Below are 16,814 nucleotides of genomic sequence, written 5' to 3'. Positions count from 1 at the left end.
ACAATGATGTGTTGGACCAGTTCCAGTTGCTGTGACAACTGTACGTCTGGTTGGAGCGGCTAGGTATTCAAACCTTAGGACACACAGTCCCGGACACCCAGTCCTGAACACGCAGCTCAGGACACCAAGTCCTCACCGTATTCTCCTTGAGCTAAGGTCACATAGTCCTCGCCCAATCACTCTGGTAAGTCTTCAAGGTAGACTCCCAAACCTTCACAGACTTCGTTCACTAGCAATCCACAATGTCTCTTGGATGCTCTGAATGCGACGCCTAACCATCTGGAGGATTCACAGTCCTCAAGTGTAATAAGTCTTCATATCACATAGACAAAAAGACTTAAGTGATGCCCAATGTTCTCTGGCTCTGGGTGGTTAGGGCTTTTCTCCTCGCTAGGAATTTTCTCTCAAAGGCTTCGAGGTGGGTTGCTCTCAAACGACAAAAGCCGTGCACTAAAATCTGAGCAGCCAACCGTTTATGGTTGTAGGGGGTGGGCTATTTATAGCCACTTGGCAACCCGGCCTGATTTGTCCGAAATGACCCTGGGTCACTAAGGAACTGACACGTGTCTCAACGGTCAGATTTCAAACTGTCATGGCAACTTTACTTGGGCTACAAGCAAAGCTGACTTGTCCGGCTCTGGACAAGATTCGCTTTCATTGTCTTCACTCGAAGACATAGGTTTTTGGTTTAGGCATCACTTCAGTCATTCTGACCGGTTCTCCTAGACCCCACTTAACAGTGCGGTGGTTCCTATGACTCAACACAAAAGAAAAAGAACTACGAAAGATCTAAGTCTTTGAGCTCCATAGGCTTCATAACGTGTCTTCTTTTGTCATAGACTTCAATGTGAATATCTTCATATACCACCTTTGGCTTCAATGTCTTCATACATTTTTAGGGGTCATCTCTAGTAGTAAAACCGAATCAATGAGGGACTTCTACCTGTGTTATCCTGCAATTCTCACAAACACATTAGTCCCTCAACTAGTTTGTCGTCAATACTCTAAAACCAACTAGGGGTGGCACTAGATGCACTTACAGTTAGTCTTACGGTGCAGCTAAATCTCAGTCGAGAAGTCTCAGTCGACGAGATTAGCCGTTCAAATTGATTAATCTGTGTTTGTCGTTGTTGTATAGTGTTTGTTCAAAGATGTATTGGGCTGAGGCTGGAAACGGGCAGGGTGTCTGTCTTCCGCTATGTGGGCTTCTTAACTTTGTTTCCTTGTCTGGCCTGTGGCCTCTGCCTTGCAGTCCTTTCCATTTTTTTGTTTCTTCTATTATTTTTCCGATCTTACAGTGGAATCTTAGGGACGCAGCTCACTATGTGTGTGTACACGGGTATTTGTCTAGCTTTTCCCCTGTTCTAAAGAAAATCTACCTTTATCCCTTTTTTCCTTTTCCTTTTAGTGTGTTTATTACTTTTTATTTTGTTCTATTCGGTCACTTTTATTTTTATTTCTATTTCTGTTTTATTTTTGTCTTACTTCTTTTGGAGATACATCTAAAATTCTGTAGCACATAATTTTGTGACACACATGAATAATTTTTATTCTCACTCGTTGCTGTACTTTTCTACATGGATTTTGTTATTTACTTATTTGTATGCTGCCTCTCTATCATTTTTTATTTTTTTTCTTTATTTATCACCAAAAAAATTATCATGTTTATATGCCCTATTTATTTTCAACATTAGGTTGATAGAGAAGCATTTGCTTTTCCTTTTTTTGCATGAAATGGAGATGTAATTACCGAAGGGGATTGCTAATACTCATTCGACTGAGTTTTAACAAAGTCTCAATCGATGTCCTCATCGTTGGATCATTTGATGCTTCAAGATTTGTGCAAACCCATTTTTTTATTTAGTTTAGTTCTGCTTTCCTTTTTTGTTTAGTTTTGTTCTGCTTTCCGGTGTTTGTCAGTTATGTGCAATGCGATGGGCTCAAGTTGGTTGGGCAGGGATTTTTCTTGTTTGGTTCGCCTTTTTATTTTTTTAATTAACAATTTCGTCCATTTTTAATTTATGTATTTTTACTATTTCTTTTATTTTCTTGTAAGTGTCATTTAACATTTTTTTCTTGTGTTGGTGTTCCTCGTGCCGTTATTTATTTGCCTTTTTTCCACCTTTTCTTATTTTCTTATTTTATTCTTTATTTCACTTTTAATTGCTTTTAAAATATATTTTTGCTAAATACTTGATACTAGCTACATTTTTATATTTTATTAAATCATAACTTCTATTTTCTCCATTTGGCTGCACAATCGTCGTGACTGTAATTACATATCTTCCACACTACTGGAACACAATGTTGTTTTATCGAGGGACGAGGGCCAGTTGCATGTCTACCATTAAGTACGTAACTGTAAGTGTCATGCCCTTACTGCAACCGCATGTTTTCAATGCGATTGCAAACTCAGTGTTGTTTTGTCAGGGGAGGGGTAGTTGCATGTCTAGTACTAGGCACATAACTGCAAGTGTCGTGCCCAGATGCAATTGCATGTCTTCAATGCGCCTGCAACTCAGTGTTGTTTTGTTGGGCGAGGGGCAGTTGCATGTCTACTAGTAAGCACGCAACTAAAGTGTCATGCCCAGGTGCGATTGCATGTGTTTCAAGGGATCTGCAACTTTGTAGTGTGTTTTTGTCGGGAAGAGGGCTAGTTGCATGTCTACTACTAGGCACGCAATTGCAAGTGTCGCGCCCAGATGCAACTGCATGTCTTCAACGTGACTACAACTCAGTGTTGTTTTGTTGGGGGAGGGGCAGTTGCCTGTCTGCTACTAGGCACGCTCAACTGTAAGTGTCTCTCTCGAATGCAACTATTTGGTGTTTTGGCGGGGGAGTAAGCTAGTTGCATGTCTACCACTATACACGCAACTCAAGGTGTCATGCCCGACTACAACCGCATGTCTTTGATAAGATTGCAACTATGTGGTGTTTTTGTAGGGCGGGGAGAGGGGGTAGACCAGTTGCATGTCTACCTATAGGCACACAACTTTAAGTGTGACCCCCGATTGTATTTGCATGCCTTTGATAGGACTGCAACTATGTGGTGCTTTGTTAAAAGGAGTAGGCTAGTTGCATGTCTAGCACTAGGCATGCAATCGTCACCCCGGGCTTAAACTACATGTATTCGATAGAACCGTAATGATGTCATGTTTTGTCGGGGTAGGCCAGTTGCATGTCTACCACTAGGCACGCAACTGCAAGTGTCACGCATTTCTACAACCATGTGGTGTTCTGTTAGAGGGGGGCAGGCCAGTTGCATGTCTATCACTAGGCACGCGTCTTTGATAGGATTGCAACTATGTGTTGTTTTTGCCAGGGTGAGTAGGCTAGTTGCATGCCTACCACTAGGCACCCAGCTGCAAGTGTCACCCCTGACTGCAACTGCATGTCTGTGGTGGGACTACAACTCATTGATATTTTGTCGGGGCCAGGGGTAGTTGCATGTATGCCACTAGACACGCAACTATGAGTGTCGCCCTTGATTTGCAACTACATGTCTTCAACGCGACTGCAACCGTGTGGTGTTTTGTCGGTAGGGAGTATCTTAGTTGTGTGTCTACTACTAGACACGCAACTACAAGTGTCACCCACCAATACAACCGCATGTCCTCAATACGACTTCAACTCATTGTTGTTTCTTTTCTTCTTCTTTTTTCATTCATTCTTCTTGTTTGGTTTTCTGTTTTTCCATTTTTGTTTCTTTTAAAAAACTTATAAATATACTAAAATGAGCATTAGTAAAAAAAATCTTTGGAATTTTCAAAAGATGTTAAAAAATTCAAATTTTGTTAGCACTACTTAAAATTTGTTTACATTTCCAAAAAAAGTTTTATAAATTCAAAATTTTGTTTGCGATTAAAACAATTTTTCATCTTTTTAAAATATATGTTCTGAATATAAAAAGTGTTCTATTAGGAAATTTTTTGCAAAGAGTTAAAAATGTTCTCATTCTAAAAACATGTTCTTGTTTCTCAAAAAGTGTTCATGTCTTTCAAAACAATTATTTGTGTTTTCATAAAATATTTGAATTTTCCAAAATTGTTCGTGTTTTATAAACTGTTTGGGATTTTAAAAATTGTTCAGATTTAAAAAATTGCTCAGAATTATAAAATCGGTCATATTTTATTTATTTATTTGACAATTTGAAAAATTGTTTGTGTTTTTAAAAAAATTGTTCATAATTGTTATTTTTTTGGATTTTCTCAAAAGTGTTTCTGAATCTTAACCCTGTTGCGTGTTCCTATGTAGTTCACGCCTTGCATGATCACCAGCCACCACGAGGCCAACTAGCTAGCTGCACTCGTTTGAAGTGTGGGATCGCGTTACAAAAAAGGAGTTGCTTTCACGTGGACCTTTTTTTAGCAACCTTTCACATGGACTTGTGCGTCCGGCTGGGTGCACTCGTTTCCTTCACCACACGGGGTGAAGCCCAGCTCAGGATGTAAGTGGCGCTGGGTCCCATTAGTCCCACATATGCCATCCACCAAAAAAACGTGATGTGGCATTCGTGGACACCCAGAAAAATTAAACGACGCAAGTGGATAGCCCAGAAAAGCCCATCGAGCCAGCGGCAGTCCACAACCCCCCCTTCGCGTCCTTCCCTAGTCACGTTATGCCCTAGGCTAGGGCGCCGTCGCCGCCATCTCCACCGCACCAGTGGTGCGGCACCACCTCTCGCTTCCAATCCCATGGAGCCGCCGTCGCCGTCGTGTTTCTCGAAGAGGCCGTCGTCCAAGGACATCGCCGGCGACTGAGCCAAGCCTTGCGAAGATGACTCCTCTGCTCTCTCCCCTATCCTGCCGACGCCCTCTTTAGCTCCTGCTCCTCCGCCGCCGTCAAAGGGGATAGCCGGGGACCAAGCCGAGCCCTGCGTGGCTGCTCCCTCCCCGATCCCGGTGATGGCCTCTTCGGCCCCTGCTCCCGCGCCTCCTCCTATTCTACCCCAAGGTATGCAAAATCCCCCCTCCTCCTATTCTACCCCAAGGGGCCAGGCATGTCTTCTTCAATTGCTTGATGTGAATCAGGTACACTAGTTGTGATCCATGTTTTGTTGTGCATCAGCTATACTGAATGTGAGTAGCCTGTTAGATATTACTATTATGTGTGGATGTGAGTAGCTTGCTGAGGCAGCTATACTGAATGTGCATCAGCTATACTGAATGTGCATCAGCTACCCCAAGGGAAGCCATGGAGCAGGAACAACATGTGTGGAATGCTATCGATGAGGAACGGAAGTAAGTATCTGGCCCTCATGTGTTTCCCCGTGACATTACTTGTATTCTTTGATTTTTTTTTTGACCCCCTATGTTTGCGTTACAGATTAGAAAGGCAGAAGGGAAAACGAAGGCATAAGGAGAGAAAGAAAAGCCTGGAAGAGAAGAGGAACGAGAAGAGAGAAGAGAAGAGGAAGAAGCAAGAGAAGAAGAGGAAAAACCAGGAGGAGGAGGAGGAGTTGCAGGGGAAGAGGAAACATGCTCGTTCAATGAACTGTTTTGAATTTGATCAAGGAGCTACAACAGAGGGGCTACAGGTCATTTTTCTTGCCAGATTTCTCTATTAAACCTCACTCTATACCACAAATCTGCTTTTATACCTTCTTGAAATTGATATCATGTTCTGAAATTTCTGTGTTTTGTTATCTAGAGACGAGATTCTCCACCTATGACACATAGTCAAAGAGCGACAAGATCACCATTGGTAAGGTCACCGGTGGCGAGCACGTGGAGATCTTCCCTTGGTCTTCTAGCAAGAGTTGCAGCCTCAAAAAGGGGCAGGTCTCCCTCAACGAGGATTGCAAGTTCCCCATTGGAGGAGAGGGCAAATTCGTCCGCGAGATCACCATCTATCTTAGGATCCCCTTCTCCAGTGACTACTCCATTTGGAGGCTCAAAAATTAATCATCCACATGGTGAGTTGGCTTTGTTTTTTCTCTTTTGTAATTACACTTGTATGTAGTTACAAGTTTAAAATGTTCTTGTGAGTTGACATTTTATTTGCTTGCCAATTAACAGTCCGCAAGACAAGAAGGCTAACTTCTGCTGTTTGGAGGGATTTCAAACCAATTTATCGTCATAAGATACTTGTCAAAGCTCAGTGCAAGCACTGTCATGAAGTGTTTCAAGCTGGACGAGATGTTGGCACAAGTGGTGTAAGAAGACACTTGGCTGCTTGTGAAAAAAGGTCAGATTTACACCTCTACGTTGAGAAGATGAAGTCCTCGGTTTCATCTCCTGATGCCTCTATGCTTAAGCAATGGAACTTTGATCAAGAAACATCTAGAGATTTGCTTGCCAGAATGATAGTAATGCATGAGTTGCCTTTCTCAATAGTTGAGTATAGTGGTTTTAGAGACTTCGTGAAAAGTTTGAATCCCTTGTTCAAAAATGTTTCTAGAAATACTATTAAAGATGAGTGCATGAAACACTATAATTTGGAGAGGTCGGCGTTCTCTGGACATTTGAAGAAATACAGTGGTAGAGCTTCTTTAACAGCGGACATGTGGACATCTAATCAGACTTTGTCCTATCTATACATCACTTGCCATTTGATCAACAGCAAGTGGATTTTGCAAAAGAGGATCTTCAGATTTTTTATGGTGGAGACTCCACATAACGGAGTAACAATGTTTAATGTCTTATTAAAGAGTTTGCAGGAGTGTAATATTGAGGACAAACTCTTTAGTATGACATTGGATAATGCATCAGTTAATGGTACAATGGTCAATAATCTTAGAAAAAATCTGAACAGCAAGCATATGTTGCCTATTAAAGGTCAATTACTTCATATCCGTTGTGCATGCCATGTGATAAATTTGATTGTCCAAGATGGGTTGACAACGATGAAAGGTGTGATAGATGATATCAGAGAGAGTGTGAAGTACATTAAGAGTTCTCCCTCTCGGTTGGACAAGTTCAAAGAAGTAGTTGCGCAAGTTGGTATCTCTTGCAAACTCCCCTCGGCTGATGTGCTAACACATTGGAACTCCACCTATATTATGTTGGAGTCAGCGCTCCCCTTTCGAAGAGCCTTTCGTGCTTTGGTGCAAAAGGACCCGGATTATGTGTTTTGCCCATCCTTAGGAGAGTGGAAAAATGCTGATACAGTTTGTGCTATGTTAAAAGTTTTTCACACAGCCACAAATGTACTTTTTGGTTCAAGTTATTCTACCTCAAATTTGTACTTTCATCAAATCTGGAATGTGAGGTTATTGCTGCAGAAGGAAGCTTCAACAAAGGATGAAGTCGTTCAAGCAATGGTTGGAGAGATGCAAATTTTTTTTGATAATTATTGAATGGAATCATATTTGCCAAACTGTATTCCTGTGATCCTTGATCCACGATTTAAACTTTGCTTCATCGAGTTTCGACTAAAACAAGCTTTTGGTCCAGATGTAGAAAGACACTTGCTTGCAGTGAAAGAAGTTCTTGACAACCTTTTCGAAGAATATTCTTCACAAATGACGGATGCATTGGATGAGTCAGCACCGCGACAAAATTTTGATGAGGTTGTGAATGAAGAGAATGATCCGTTGGCGGATTGGGACCAACACTCGAATAAGAAGCAACGCCAAACTGCTAGTGAGCTTGCCAGATACTTAGAAGAAGACACATTCACTCGCACGGAGGATTTCAACATTCTTCAATGGTGGCATCTTCACTCGTCTAAGTATCCCGTCCTTTCTTGTATAGCTCGTGATGTTCTTGCTGTACAAGCTTCCGTCGTATCGTCAGAGTCGGCTTTCAGTACCGGAAAGCGTTTGATCAGCGATTACAGAAGTAGATTGTGCAGCGAGACAGTGGAAGCCTTAATCTACCTTCAAGATTGGTTTAGATGTAATGATAAGCATGCCAATGCTCCTGATCAAGGTCACTACTATTAACTGAGGTATGTGTGCACTACATAATATTGCTAACCAATTGTTCAATTGTAGCAAGCTTTGGGTAAATTTGGGGAGTTAAATCTGGTTTCTTTTACGTCCATAGTTTTGAGTTGCGCTCTGAATATAAATTGTGTATGCTGCTAACTTGTATGTATTTATCATCCTTGCAATTATGCTATCAAGATCTGGTCACAATAATACTCATTAAGGACTCTTCTTGGTTAGAATATTAATTTAAGATCATTGCCTATTGTGAATTTGTTGCTAGCTATCTGCATTTTTTAAAGATTGTGGTGCTAGCTATCTGCACTTTTTATCCTTGATGGTTTTGCTTCCCTCCTCGACAATATTGATTAACAATCATTTTCGGGAAAGGAAATACACACTGGTGTATGCTTGTGATTTAAGGAACCCTGCTTACTTCTATCCTTGTTTCTTTTTCATGTAGATAGTAATGTATGTTTTATATAACTTATTAATAAACTTGAATGACCGCAGGTTGAGATGTTTCTGGAGAAAAAATCAATTGAGTCGACCGAAGATGAGGCCAGTTCTAGGACCATTCTGATTCCGATTAATCAAGTGAAAGACCAGTGAGCATAGCTTGGTGTACAAAGGTCGCCCGACACAAAGCTGATAGAAGAATGGAAGATGCTCTTAGCTGATAGTTTTATCATTTGGTGCCGTTTTGAGTCTAGGACTCTAGATGCTTTCTGTTAATTTTGGAATATGGAGGATGGGGAGTGTGTTGCATATTCCTTTTTGTTCACATGCAGGAGATATTTCTGCTGCTTTGATAGGCGTTTTTAGTTAAGTTGCCGCTGCTTTGTGGATTTTGTTATTCTAGAGGCGACTACTAAATGAAGCTCGAACTCACTAGTGATAATTAGTAGCGATCGTTATGTCAGTGTGGGCTAATATTATCCACCGTTCCAGTGATCCTTTGTATGTCAGCTTATCCAGTCTAAGCTTTGTAAATATATGCGGCAGTATGTGGACGCCACATGTCCCGCATGAAAATTAACTGGGCTCCCGCGTAATCCCACATAAAAAATGGTGGCCAGTGCGGGCAGTCCCACAACATCCAGTGGACTGACCATTTACATCATGAAGCCCAGCACGCGTTTCTCACCACAGCACATAACTTAAGCCCACACAAGAAAAAATACAACCCAGCAGCCCACATGATAAATAGGCCGAATCTAACATGGATGATGTCAGCGACTGAGACTGTCGACTGAGACCTAGACAAACCCTTAGTCTTATATTTTTGAAGTGTTAAAATGGTATTTTTGAAGTTTTAGAAAAAATAGAAAAATATTCAACATGTTTATATGGATGGATATTACACAATAGGAAAGTTTGGTGATGAAACGAGTAGACATGTGAGCTATACAAAAATAAATAAATAATACTGATTTCTAATAGTGAATAACACAATGTTCTATCACGTAGAGTTTTTTTAGATTTTTTTGAAACTTTAAATATGATTCTTAAACTATTCAAAATTAATAACGTCCTCCAATGCACCCGTCTCCAAAAATCCACTGTATCCTCGCTACATTGTCGAAGTCAAAACAGACATGTCCATTACATTTTTTACAGGAATCGCACGCTCCACGCAGGACACGCTCAGTCCGCCGGTCATCGCATCTACTTGCGCCCGCGGCCGTCGACGTCGACGTCGCCGGCGCGGAGGACAACGTCGCGGATGTTCGTGACAAACTCGTCCCAGCCAAGCCACGAGCCCCGCACCGCGGGGTCGAAGCTCGCCGAGAACACCCCGTACGGCACGCCCAGGAGGAGGCCGAACAGCAGGAACGCGACCCAGACGGGCGGCTGCAGGTCGTCGAGCCCGGTGGCCGCGGCCGCCGCGCGCAGGGCCGCCTCGCCGGCCGCGGTGGCCGCGAGCGCGGCCGCGGGGACCCGCCGCGCCGTGCGCCACAGCACCTCCTCGGACTCGAGGAACGAGAGGTCGCCGCCGCGCTCCCGCCGCCCGACCCACTCGTCCCACTCCTCGTCGCTGACCGACGCGTCGGCCACCAGCAGCGAGCCGAGGACGAAGGAGGCGAGGGAGTAGACGAGCGGCATCCACGCGGGGACGCGGTCGACGCCCGCGGCGTCGCCGAGGTAGCCCAGCAGCGCGGGCACCCCCGCGAAGGAGAAGGCCGCGACGGCCGGGAGCTTCCAGAGCACGCCGAGGTCGGGGCTGCGGCCCGGGAGGTCGGCGTCGAGGAGGGACCGGAGGAGTCGGCGAGCCCCGCGTCGACGAGGTTCTGGAGGAAGGTCCGGAGGTCGTTGTTGCTGTTGCGGTAGGCGTCCAGGAGCTTCCCCGCCAGCGTCCCGAGATCGTCCTCGGGGGGCTTGCTGGCCTCGTCTTCGGTGGCGTCCGTGCCGCGGCTGCCGCCGGGGCTCGAGCGAAGGCGGAGGTGGCGGTGGGGGAGACGACGGGGGAGCTGGAGAGACGAGCGGGGGCGAGGGGGCGGCCGGGAGTAGAGGGGGGAGGAGGTCCGGGTGGGGGTGAATGAGAATCGGGAGAGGAGGAGGGACTCCATTGTTTTGCTTCTCGTGTTCTTATCCCACGGCCGGGGCCCGGTGGGATTATTTAGGGGAGCTGTCAAATTTGGGGATTTTGTGGTTAGGGGTGGGCATAACCCGAAAACCGAATGACCGAACCGAATTAACCTGAATCGAAGCCGAATTGACCGAAACCGATTTATTCGGTACTATGCTCGGTTAATGATTATGAGAAACCGAGTATACTTCGGTGATTTCGGTCTACGCACTCGCTGCACCGAATTGACCGAAGCACCGAGGCCGCTGCTAACTCAAACAGTTTTGCTAGCTAATCACGCATACTCCATAAATTAGTTTCCGTTCGTACGCTCTGACTTTGTGCTGCCAGCCAACAAGATGAAAATCAATTGAATTGATGGCGCATTGATGTGATGAGTGGCAAACAGTGCCGTAGGCTGGCCGGCTGGTCCCATGATTACCTCGCTAATTCTCGTCCACGTGTACTAGATGCCCTTTTTTAATAGTGAACCTAGGTGTTGTTTGCTACTGCATGCGGTCTCGCTCACCTCCTGTCACCTTTTTCTATTGTTTGAGAATATAACACGTGTTGAGACAAACAAGGTACTAGCAGCTATACCATCCGGCCAGCTCAAACCAGCCTAGCGCGGTAGTGCCCAGGCGGCCAGGCCCCAGCTGTTCGGTGTATTCGGTGCAAAACCGAATACCGAACCGATCAACCGGTGCACCGAAGGTTCGGTTTCCATTATTGCTAGAGACCGATCGGTTGGTGTTTTCTAGGAACCGAGAAAACTGAAACACCGAAGCACCGCACCGAACCGTTCGGTTCGGGGGAACCGAACGCCCACCCCTAGGTTCACCCTTTTGTTAGGGTCCTTTTTCTTTCGAAAAGTCTAACGCCCACACGTATGGGCGTTCCTCAACTCGCCCACATGCTTGGATCGTCGTCCAGTGCCTTTTGCACGAATCTTGGCACGAAAAGGTTGATTTTTTGTGCCACGTAGGATGGGGCTGGTGTGTGGGCGTTGGAAAGTTTGCCCACACGCCCGCACCACGCTGTTTGCCAGCTGTGTTGTGTGGGCGAACTAGTTTCTGCCCACACATCCACCATCTAGGTCATGCGCGTGTGGGCGAACTGCTTTTCGCCCACATGACACTCCTATGTTGTGGACGGCAACTGCAGTTACGCGAACGTGGCAACTCGATACACACACGGCAACTGTGATTATCTGCTACACGGCAACTGTAGTTACGCGAACGTGGCAACTCGGTAAACACACATGGCAACTGTGATTCTTTGCTACACGGCAACTGCAGTTGCGCGTACGTGGCAACCAGATAAACACACATGGCAACTGTGATTAACAATACATGTCAACTATGGTTGGACCACATGTGGCAACTAGGTAAACACACATGGCAACTACTGTTTTGACTATAGGTGGCAAGTAGTTAATCACACACGGCAACTACGGTTTGATTACACGCGGCAACTATCATAAATTAGACATGGCAACTATAATTAACCAAAACAAATAGAATTGTCATGCTTTTACAACTACACTTGCCATCCCGGATAACTACATCTGCCAACCAGGATGGCAACTAAATAGTCATCCCGCGAGATACCTAACGTAGCTGCGTCTGGGCATTTTTGCTTCGTGCCACACGCACGGGTGAAGATGAGTAGTACTTGTTGGGCGTGTGACACGAAGTAGCCGCACCCACACGTGTGGGCAATTCCTATGTCCGCCCACACACAGCCCATGCGGGCTGTCTCCTACTCACATCACACACGGTGTGTGGGCGCATGTCGTATATGCCACACGTGTGGCAGTTAGCGGCGTCCTTTTCTTTCTCCTTCTTAGTATGTCTTTGCTTTGTTTCTGCTTGCAATGGTATAAGCATTACGTAATCCTGGGACCACTAAACAAGCGTCACGATCCCTCACCCCCAACTTGGTCTTTTCCGCATTTTCGCGGCTATTTGATCCTTCCATGTCATTCGTCCGGCAGTAGGCGGATGATAGGGTTATGGTTATTTAACCCTTTGCAAGTTGAGGGTAGAGTTAGAACTTGATGAAATTTTTGGGTTCCTTTACAAGTAACACACAACGGTCAGTGGTTTTAGGCAAAAGTTGTGCATTGCGATGTGAAATTTTGCTGGCTATTCACAATCTGTTTGTTCAAATTGTCGTCTATACTATGCACATAGCTTTAGGTCAAAGCTCATACGGTCATTGGATTGACGCTTGATCAATCTAGTAGTAATTGTATTGCTGCAATGGTGTGCACCGTTAACGGGAGAAGGGCATGAGGATTGCGGCCGTACCGTCGAAGGGAAAATGCCCATAACGGATTACACTCTTGACAATCTCTCTGCACGGAGTTTCTTGTCAGCCAACAAATCACAGGAGGAGCAACATGTCCCCACGGACGGACTAATGGTGAAGGCGCTTTTGGTGCAGGCGAGGTGGAGAAGGGAAAGACAACAAGAGAACTTTCAGGTAGGTCCACTTCTAAAGAATCTGGGTCAGAAGCAAAATCACAAAAGAACTCGATTTTGCCTCAAGAGTCATAAAAAAACAGCCAGAATCCTAGTGTCTCATAATCACCCCGCCTGCCCCGTCCGATGGTGAGATACTCTCTTCTCCTCTCACCATCTCCTCTCGGTTCCTCTTCTTTGTGTTCCACTTTTGTTGGTGGGAATTGTTGTTCCGCTCAATGTCATGTCGTTCTGCTCATGCTAATTCCAAATAAGTGCCATGCTAAGCCAAAATAAGCAGACAACTTAACATATTGTTTAATACTTTCTCCGTCCGAAAAACTTGTCCTTAAAGGGAGTATGATTTTGTTGGTACAATCAATGCTTATTATGAATTTGCTGCTATAGATTAAATTGCTGACACATGGAAGTTGTAGATGAAGAAAATCAAGGCAGTCAAAGCAATTTAGGATAGTGCGTCTCAGACATTGAGATTAGTCCTACTAGTTTAATGCCTGTGCATTGCCAAGAAAAACAAATCTTTGAAAGGACATATCCATCCAAATTACAACAAACGTCGATGTTTTTCTCCTCTTCTCTCTTGCTCTTCGCGTGCACATGTTTGTGGTTGCCTCCCTCCATTCAGCATAGCTCTAATGTGGGATGTTGTGTTCTCTAACTCTAAAGAATCTCTGTCACGCTTGCTATCTTGAGACAAAATGTGAAGCAACGTAGCTCAGATGTGCCATGTTGTCTTCTCCAACTCTAAAGAATATTTTGTCACATTGCTATCAGAAAAAGAAGATCCCAAAGCAGTAGGCATCTTAACAAAACAACGGTATTTTACACACATTTGACAATTGAATCTATAATACATAAATAGTTTATCCCCACTAAGTCTAATTCTCTCAACATGCAGCCCTCCACATCACCAAATATGTCACAGTCATCATCTACTAGAACTATTTTGTAGCACATGCATACCCCAATTTAATTGTTCCATCTCCAATAGTCCAATGTACATGCATATTCTTTGTTCACATAGAATTACTTCCGAAAATAATAGTTTTCAATTGAGATCATTTCATGCATATAGAATGTATTCAAAATTAATCTTCGAAATCCCGCAGCAACGCGCGGGAAGTCACCTAGTATATTTAGTGGGGGCAGCTCCGTTACCACCTCTTCTATCCGCTGCACTTTAGAAAATATGCAACATCAAATTCATGATCTGTGTATTCACGCAAAAAAATAATCATGATATGTGAAATTTTGATGTAAGAAGTCAAAAAAGTATCATGCACCACATCAACATGTACTGGTTATGTTGGTCAAGACTGCTACAGAGTAGTTTGATACAATGTCATCGTCAATGTTAGGGGGTGTTTGTTTCAGCTTTAGAAACCATTTACAGCTTTGAGAAGGCTGAATCTGAAACAAACAACCAGTCTTTGAAAAAACAGCCAAAATCTGATTCGGGCTATTTTTCAGACATTGGACTGACGCACGACCCGGTGTACTTCAACGCTAAAGCGGATTCTGTCGAACCAGCTTTGCCAACACAGCGAATTCCTAACTGATTCTGTCGAAACTGAAGCCCAAACAAAGAATACCTTGGTGTATGGGCAGAGAACAGAAACTGAAAGATGTTAGAAATGGCTGCAATTTAAATTTTAAGGAGAGTGTTAGAATCGGTTCATTCTACAGATTGTCAAATACTACATCCGTTTCTAAATATAAGAACTTTTAGAGATTCCACTATAAACTATATAAAGATGTATATAGACATATGTTAGAGCGTATATTCACTCATTTAGCTCCTTATAGTCTATTGTGGAATCCTAAAAGGTCTTGTATTTGGAAATAGAGGGAGTAATTTTTAATGTCAAAAATGGTCTTATATTTTGAAACAGAGGGAGTAGAACATAGGCGAATCCGTTGGATTTCACTCTCGTACGCACCAATTGTGGACACAACGTTGTAAGAAAAACAAAAGTATGGTGACTATATTCACAGGAGACGATACAGAAATGACAGGAAAAGAAGTGCTAGTTCTAGGCCTACATGTAACCATTCTATTTACTGCATGTGGTTTAACCAAACCGAGCACTGTCACATGCATTTTACAAGGTTTAATCCAACCAATTACCTTGCTATCACAGACTGTATCTACCCAACTAATCGTCAGTTTCTTCCTCGTCTTCCTCGTACACCCACTCCCACTCCTCGTCGTCCTCCTCATCTTCCTCTTCCGTGGACGAACCCCTGGTCATGGACAGCGCGTTCCAGTGCCGGGCGGCGAGCTCCCACCCCACCAACGACCCCGTCTCCGCCGCGTCCCACCTCGAGGAGAAGAACCCGTACTGGGACCCGAGCAGCCCCGCAGCGAACAGCACGGCCGACCCCGCCTTGCCGGCCCACGCGGGCGCGTCGACGCCGCTGTCGAGCGCCCACAGGAGTGCGGCCTCCGCCGCCACCGCCGCCGCGGGGAAGGCCAGCATCCGGCACATCATATCACGCCTCATCTCCTCGGACAGGTCCAGGTTGAACCCGAACGGCGCCTGGCCCTGCCGCCCGCCCGCGCGCCATTCTTGGCCGGTTTTGGCTGCCGACGTCGTCGCCGTGGCGCCGGTGGTGGCCTCCACGTTGCCGGAGCTGGCCGACGGCCGGAAGGTGGCCGCGCTGGCGCGGCGGAGTGGGGCGGTTGGCAGGAGCCGGCGGGAGACAGTGGCACGGGAAGGGAGAAGGAGCAACTCCATGGCCGCCTGCTTGGAGTGCTGTGGCCTGTGGGAGTGTGGGTTGTGGGTTGTGACCGTTCGTCCGTGTGTGGGAAGACGAGAAAAGAATGAAGGCCGCGCATGTGTTATCCTCGTATTGCAACGCGAGATATTTTTTTGCTTTCTTAACAAACAAACAAATTATGAGAAAATGGAGGATTTGAACCACAAGTGTCATTTCGAAATTCGTTATAGGGGGTGCTTGGAATTCCGTATGCTATACTAGTGATTGTAGGATTGCTTAAAATGAATTATGTGGGATAGTGGAAATTTCAAAGCATTTTATAGCCTCATGCTACAATTTTCATTGTGATCTCCTATAATTTTTAGTGAAGTGACATATTTTTGTTTGTGTTAGTCTGTCTTATATTGTTGAAATCAATATGATATGAAAATTTTGGTCATATTGTTGTTATATGTCTACATTTTTTAAATTCATGCACCCAGAAGCACCGTTGACAAAGAAAATGACTCATCAAAGAAAGCGAACGTTGGACCCTTTCCCGTAGCTTATTGTGTATGTGAATTGAAGATCCCCCCTGAAGCCACCCTTGCACCCCCACCTCCCGCGCGGGCCACCCGGGTGCCCAACCCTAGCTGCCGCCGGACACAGCCCCCCCCCCCCCCCCCCCGTCGCCGCCAGGCAAAGCTCACACGGGGTCAGCGGCGACGGGATCTCCTTTGCCCTCGCCTGGAATAGGGGCCGCCTTGGTCTCCTTCTTCGGGCTCGTCGGTGGAGCTCGGAGGCCGGCGTGACGGGTTGCGCGCGCAGGCGGTGGCGGTGCGGGGTGGCGCGGCCTACTGGTCAGGGCGACACGTAGCGGTGGAGCGCGCGTGTCGATGGTGGCACAGCGTTCTTTGCGGCGGAGCTCAATCTGGTCAGATCCGTGCCGCCGAGAGTGGGGGTTGACTGCCGATGCGTGGCAGGAGGGCGGCAGGCCCGGACAGAGCTGGCAACGGTGCGATGGTGAGCTATGGTGGCCACGACACCGTTTGGAGGCAGAGGTGCGAACCCACAAACAACTAGTGGTGGCGGCGCTGTGAGAGCTCAGCCAAGATGGAGTCTTGGCGAGCAGCGAGTGGCCGGTCACCTTTGTGCGGTGTAACGCCCGGATAATCATGCTACAGTAATC

The 16,814-nt window shown here is 45.5% G+C and overlaps 2 protein-coding genes across 3 annotated transcripts; one reads left to right on the top strand and one right to left on the bottom strand.

Annotated features, from left to right (window-relative positions):
• Nucleotides 1-4,588: 4,588 nt before the first annotated feature.
• LOC123128503 (zinc finger BED domain-containing protein RICESLEEPER 2-like) lies at nt 4,589-8,792 on the top strand. Of its 2 annotated transcripts, XM_044548528.1 has the most exons (6): nt 4,589-4,953; nt 5,157-5,240; nt 5,326-5,536; nt 5,650-5,914; nt 6,018-7,890; nt 8,384-8,792. In XM_044548528.1, exons 2-5 carry the CDS (start codon nt 5,194-5,196, stop codon nt 7,295-7,297), a joined length of 1,803 nt encoding a protein of 600 aa, XP_044404463.1. In that variant the 5' UTR covers nt 4,589-4,953; nt 5,157-5,193; the 3' UTR covers nt 7,298-7,890; nt 8,384-8,792. The 2 variants fall into 2 exon arrangements, with proteins under 2 accessions (XP_044404463.1, XP_044404462.1); XM_044548527.1 differs by having other exon boundaries at nt 4,589-5,240.
• A 6,031-nt stretch (nt 8,793-14,823) lies between these two features.
• On the bottom strand, nt 14,824-15,732 carry LOC123131036 (uncharacterized). Its single transcript, XM_044550809.1, has one exon. The coding sequence runs from the start codon at nt 15,661-15,663 to the stop codon at nt 15,082-15,084; it is 582 nt and encodes a 193-aa protein (XP_044406744.1). The 5' UTR covers nt 15,664-15,732; the 3' UTR covers nt 14,824-15,081.
• Between the last annotated feature and the right edge of the window lie 1,082 nt (nt 15,733-16,814).

The sequence above is a fragment of the Triticum aestivum genome, chromosome 6A, assembly GCF_018294505.1.
Source record: "Triticum aestivum cultivar Chinese Spring chromosome 6A, IWGSC CS RefSeq v2.1, whole genome shotgun sequence".
In the NCBI taxonomy this organism is placed as follows: domain Eukaryota; kingdom Viridiplantae; phylum Streptophyta; class Magnoliopsida; order Poales; family Poaceae; genus Triticum; species Triticum aestivum.
Note: the sequence above shows the minus strand (reverse complement) of the source record. Positions and strands in the feature narration are given on the sequence as shown.

What these genes read in the sequence shown, in the direction of transcription:
- LOC123128503 (XM_044548527.1), top strand. Translation starts at nt 5,146, where the DNA reads ATGTGCATCAGCTATACTGAATGTGCATCAGCTACCCCAAGGGAAGCC. An exon ending in CTACAACAGAGGGGCTACAG is followed by an intron (nt 5,537 to 5,649) that starts GTCATTTTTCTT and finishes TTTGTTATCTAG; the next exon opens with AGACGAGATTCTCCACCTAT. An exon ending in AAAAATTAATCATCCACATG is followed by an intron (nt 5,915 to 6,017) that starts GTGAGTTGGCTT and finishes GCCAATTAACAG; the next exon opens with TCCGCAAGACAAGAAGGCTA.
- LOC123131036 (XM_044550809.1), bottom strand. Translation starts at nt 15,663, where the DNA reads ATGGAGTTGCTCCTTCTCCCTTCCCGTGCCACTGTCTCCCGCCGGCTC.